Genomic DNA, 5314 nt, shown 5'->3' on the forward strand with positions numbered 1-5314 from the left:
AGATATTCAATATTGTCAAATCAAGACCTGGACAGCGTTGTGACTACTATACTACAGAACACTCTAAATGCAGGTGAAGCATGTGTTCTTGGAAGCCTGAGATCACGTGGTTTAAGGGTTCAGTGTTGGCGGGTCAGACAAAGCCTCGATTAAGTGGATCCGATCGGGCGGTCATGTAGATGCCGTCATGCCATACGCCGAAGGGTCTATAGTGTTCAGGCCCCCAACCAATTACGGTAAGTTGACTTGTAACTGTTTTGTATAATCAATAAAGGTAATCAACAATTTGATATACTTTGCAAGTTTTACTTATATCTTTTTAGATTTAATGTACTTTATATCTCCAGGCATTTTGACGGCAACCACAAGCTGATTAGGTGGCGGATAGTCTTTCATTGCTGTGTTGATGGCTTCAGCCGCACCATTATATACTTAAGGTGCTTATTAAACAACAGAGCCTCATGTGTTGTCATTATTTTTGGGAGGAGTAGATAACTTTGGTTTGCCCTTACGGGTAAGATGTGATCATGGCATGGAAAATATACGTGTTGCCCAATATATGTTGGAAAGAAGAGGACTGAACAGTCGTAGTGTTATTACAGGTGCTTCAGTGCACAACCAAAGGATTGAGAGACTATGGGCAGAATTGAATAGAGTTGTATCTAGACACTTTATTAATATCTTTAACTTTACGGAGGAACACGGTATACTGGATTCATTGAATGAACTACATCTATTTTGTCTGCATTATGTTTATTTACCAAGAATTGAAAGGGCAGTAACAGAATTTATCAACCAGTGGAACAATCACGGCCTGTCCACACAAGGGGGGGCGACTCCTCTTTAGCTGTGGCATACAGGGGTCATAAACAATATAGGAATCCATCCCATTATAAATGACATTTTGATGACGATAACTACTATGGCATTGATGTTAGAATTCCAGACATTGATGTAACCATTAATGAGACCACAATGAACAGTATTCAAGTGAATCCACTTGAAAATGATGGGAACCATGGAATAGATGTGTTTTCTTCTCTTCTGTATTTTCTTCTATAAAAAACATGGGAGTTATGTAAGGTTTTGATAAAACATTGTTTTGTTTACTTCTCTTGCAGCTTTCTCAGTGAATTACAAGACAGTTACGTTTAAGTGTTAACATTGTTTTATTAAAAACAAATATTTAAAACTAACGAGCATTTGTTCAAAACATTCTTTTCAAAAAGACAGACTGAGAGACAAGCAGAGACTGAGACAGGCAGTGGGAGAAACAGACACACAAGAGACGGACAGATAAGAGACAGAGGGGGAGAGACAGACAGACATAAGGAGAGACATACAAGAGACAGATAACATGAGACACAGAAGTAGATACACAGCACGATACTATGTTCACGCTTAATTGCCTAAATTCTAATCGTAGAACAGTATGAATACGACACATAAATGTGAACATTTGTTTCAAACATAAGTTGCCTGAGTCAATTGAATTGCGGTGTAAATATAAGATACACCATGACTCAATATTCTTTTATAATTGAACACTTAACTGCAGAAGGCAATAACATTTTAAGAGGAAGTGGGCATTCAGAAACGCAACTCACAGTTCTGCTCTGGCTGTGGTTCTGCATGTTGTCTGTCTGGATGCCTTTGGATTTTAGCTACAATATGATAAACAATAATTAAAATACACTTTGCCGACAATAGTGGTCCGTTGAATAGTGGTGGAATTCAAACTGTAGGAAGTGAGCATTCAGCAATGAGCAGACTGGGCTGGATTGGTACTCCCTCTGTAAATGGAAAAGGGCAAGAGAATATTGTAATGTAACCTAATTGTAATACAAGATAACATTTACCAACTGACCTTTTTGACTTTTTCCAAAAGTTCCATGTCAGCTATGTCTTCGAGCACTGGTTTTGCTGAACCATCAACCAGAAGAGAAAATACTGTTGGCGAGAGGAAGTTTGGTGGCGGATCGCCATGGACCAAGCTTACAGCAATGGCTCTGCCAGCTGTGTAGTACCGGTCCTCTCTAAGAGCTTCAAAACAATGGTATAAAAGTAAATGTAATATTGATAAATCATGGATTTCATTGTGCCATTACATAAATTGTAAATCAGTTCAAAAGCTAAAAGTTGTATGTAAAAAATCCCCATATATTAAAATGGTCATTACCAGCACTGTCAAGAGCCAAGTTCTTGCCGTTTTCTTTTCCCTCAAACATGGGTGACCTGGCCATGGTCTTCATCAGCAGCCTCAAGAATTCCCTCCTTGGCCCTCCTAAATCAATCCCTTCCTCATTTCTCCCCACATCATCTGAGAATTTTACACAGATCATCAAGTTGGGGTCATAGGACACCCTTTTGAATCCTCGCATGGCTCCCTCCCAGACAGCAGAGCGATTTATATTAAATTTGCGTTTTGAGCTTATTTTGCTTGAAAGTTCCAGCAGTATCTCTTGAACCGGGACCTTTCTGCACCATAAAGACACATCAAAAATAAATGATCAGATATGACAAAATAATCTTAAAATGAAATAGTTCATATCAACTATCTGATCACATCATCTTCAATAGTTGACACATTCTGTGTTTGTGCTACTCACATTTGACTCTCCATACTGGCAATTATAGCCTGGTTTAACTCATCATCAGAAGAGTCATCAGGAAGAGCAGCCATAAGTGTTAAAGGTAACACTTTACAATAAGGGTGCATGAATCATCATTCATTAATGCATTAAATCAAATCAAATCAAATGTATTTGATAGCCCTTTTTACACGCAAGCATGTCACAGAGGGCTTCACATACGCCCATAGAACTGCCCCTCAACCGACCTAAACCCTCAAGGAAGACAAGGAAAAACTCCCAGAAAAACTCCCAACGGGAGAAAAAATGGAAGAAACCTTGGGAGGAGCAATTCAGAGAGGGATCCCCTCCTCCGGAGACGGTTGGCAAGAGAGAGGAGCAGAACACAAGCTAAACATAGTCATACAGTGTCAATGGGTTTTGAAACACCAAAAATCCATTGTTCGGCTTTATAGACGTTGGATGGGACCTGGAAACTCGCTGTTGGCCGTCATGGAGGCTGGTTTCCGGTTGACGACCTGGTCCAGCGTTGGTAGACCGACGACCAGGCAGGTCCTGACAGCTCAGACCCCCCACACCACAGGGGATGTGTGGGGGGGACAGAGAGGAGAACAGGGATTAGAGAATGCCAGGAGCAGCTAACAGTTTCAGTCGTAATAGAATGAGATCCCCACCGGTCAAGTGTGGACTAGTGCAGCAATTTAACAAAGCTAAGAGGGTATTTGATGCAGCCCCACACACCAAGATAGCGACAGCCCCCCTTGGTTGGAACATGAAATCTGTTCCAGGGGAAACAACTCTAAAATAGGTTATATTTATACGAATAAGGATGAAAACAACCATCCCCCCGTTGTCTCCAACTAGTAAACTATAACAATAAAAATATACAGCAACGGAACTATTACAGTAACAATATACAATAACAGGTTTACTTTATTTGTAACATTTAAATGGGCAGTGTGAACATAAGCTAAAATTACAATTTAAAAGTTACATGTGATACACACATAGACAAACGCACACCCCAGGTTTACATAGAAAGTACACACATTTAACAATCATAGGATTGACTAAACAAGAACGTTTTTAATCTAGTTTAAATGTCGAAACAGTATCCCACACTAACCCTAATTGAGACAGGTAATTTATTCCAGAGAAGAGGTGCTCTATATGAGAACGCCCTACCTCCAGCAGTTTTTTTCTTAATTTTGGGTATTACCAGATAGCCGGCATCTTGAGATCTTAGAGTCCTTGCGGGGCAATAGGGTGCAAGGAGACCGGAGAGGTACAGTGGTGCCAATCCATGTAGAGATTTGTAAGTTAGTAGTAAAACTTTGAAATCAGCTCTGGCTTGGATAAGGAGCCAGTGTAAAGAGATAAGAGTAGAGGTTATATGATCAAACTTTCTTGTTTTTGTCAATAGTCTAGCAGCAGCATTTTGTACCCGCTGTAAATTTTTCAAGTAGGTAATTGGGAGGCCAGAGAACAACACATTGCAGTAGTCCAATCGGGACGTAACAAAAGCGTGTATTAGTTTTTCAGCATCATCCTTTGAGAGGAATTTTCGTATTTTCGCAATATTACGTAGATGGAAAAATGCAGTTCTGGTGATTTACCATATTTGTTTAATATGGTACTCAAACGAAAGGTCTGGGTCCAATGTGACTCCTAAATTTTTTACCAACTGGCTTTGAGATACTTTGACACCATCTAAGTTTAAGGTCAGATTGGATAAATTATTTCTGTATTTTTTAGGGCCGAAAATTTGAACCTCGGTTTTATCCGAATTAAGAAGAAGGAAATTTGCTGTCATCCAAGTTCTCAACCCGGAAACACATTTTTCCATAGCATGTGGAAATTCTCCAGGCTTTATGGACATGTATAGCTGAGTATCATCTGCATAACAGTGAAAATTTACCCCAGAGCTTCTAATTATGTTTCCTAAAGGCAACATATAGAGTGAAAATAACAGAGGGCCTAGAACTGAACCCTGTGGTACTCCGTATTTTACAGTAGTGCTCCTGGATGAGCAACCATCATAGTGGACATATAGTGATCTATCAGATAGATACAATCTAAACCACTGAAGTGAAGTACCAGAGATCCCAACATAGTTCTCCATACGCTCCAGGAGAATCTCATGATCCACAGTGTCAAATGCTGCACTAAGGTCTAGAAGAACCAGAACAGAGATAGATCCCGCGTCAGAGGCTAATAATAGATCATTGACTACCTTAGCTAATGCAGTTTCAGTGTTGTGGTGAAGACGAAATCCAGACTGGAGGGGTTCATAAAGCTGATTTGAGGAGAGGTGCTCAGTTAGCTGTTGTGCCACAGCTTTTTCTAAAATTTTGGAGAGAAATGGCAAATTTGAAATTGGCCTATAGTTGCTAATACAACCTGGATCCAGGTTTGGTTTTTTAAGAAGGGGCTTAATAATAGCTTGTTTGAAATTGTCAGGGACTTGTCCAGTTACAATAGATTCATTAATAATACTAAGCATGGGAGGTCCAATAATAGGGAGAAGTTCCCTACAAAGTTAACTTGTTAAACTAATGCATGAATCATCCTCAGTTAATACATAACTCAGAAAGTACTTATTGATTCACTGATCATGAACACATCATTTGGTAATAGGGAGTCACATATGATTTACTATTAATTAAATCTGGAATCATGTATCAATTCCTATTGACATTAACACATTAACTGATAGGTGCAGG

The 5314-nt window shown here is 39.5% G+C and overlaps 1 protein-coding gene across 1 annotated transcript; it reads right to left on the reverse strand.

Moving 5' to 3' along the window:
- Nucleotides 1-1240: 1240 nt before the first annotated feature.
- Nucleotides 1241-5112, reverse strand: LOC146276908 (G2/M phase-specific E3 ubiquitin-protein ligase-like). Its single transcript, XM_084701585.1, has 4 exons — nt 2610-5112; nt 2180-2478; nt 1868-2043; nt 1241-1793 (listed from the first exon to the last, which is right to left on the reverse strand). Exons 1-4 carry the CDS (start codon nt 2717-2719, stop codon nt 1686-1688), a joined length of 693 nt encoding a protein of 230 aa, XP_084557711.1. The 5' UTR covers nt 2720-5112; the 3' UTR covers nt 1241-1685.
- Between the last annotated feature and the right edge of the window lie 202 nt (nt 5113-5314).

The sequence above is a fragment of the Hypomesus nipponensis genome, chromosome 7 (assembly GCF_054491055.1).
Source record: "Hypomesus nipponensis isolate SF chromosome 7, ASM5449105v1, whole genome shotgun sequence".
Classification (NCBI taxonomy): Eukaryota; Metazoa; Chordata; class Actinopteri; order Osmeriformes; family Osmeridae; genus Hypomesus; species Hypomesus nipponensis.

Coding starts and splice junctions, on each gene's coding strand:
- LOC146276908 (XM_084701585.1), bottom strand. CDS start 2,719: ATGCACCCTTATTGTAAAGTGTTACCTTTAACACTTATGGCTGCTCTT. Junction 2,479..2,609: donor GCCAGTATGGAGAGTCAAAT/GTGAGTAGCACA, acceptor TTTATGGTGCAG/AAAGGTCCCGGTTCAAGAGA. Junction 1,794..1,867: donor TTTTGGAAAAAGTCAAAAAG/GTCAGTTGGTAA, acceptor TTCCATTTACAG/AGGGAGTACCAATCCAGCCC.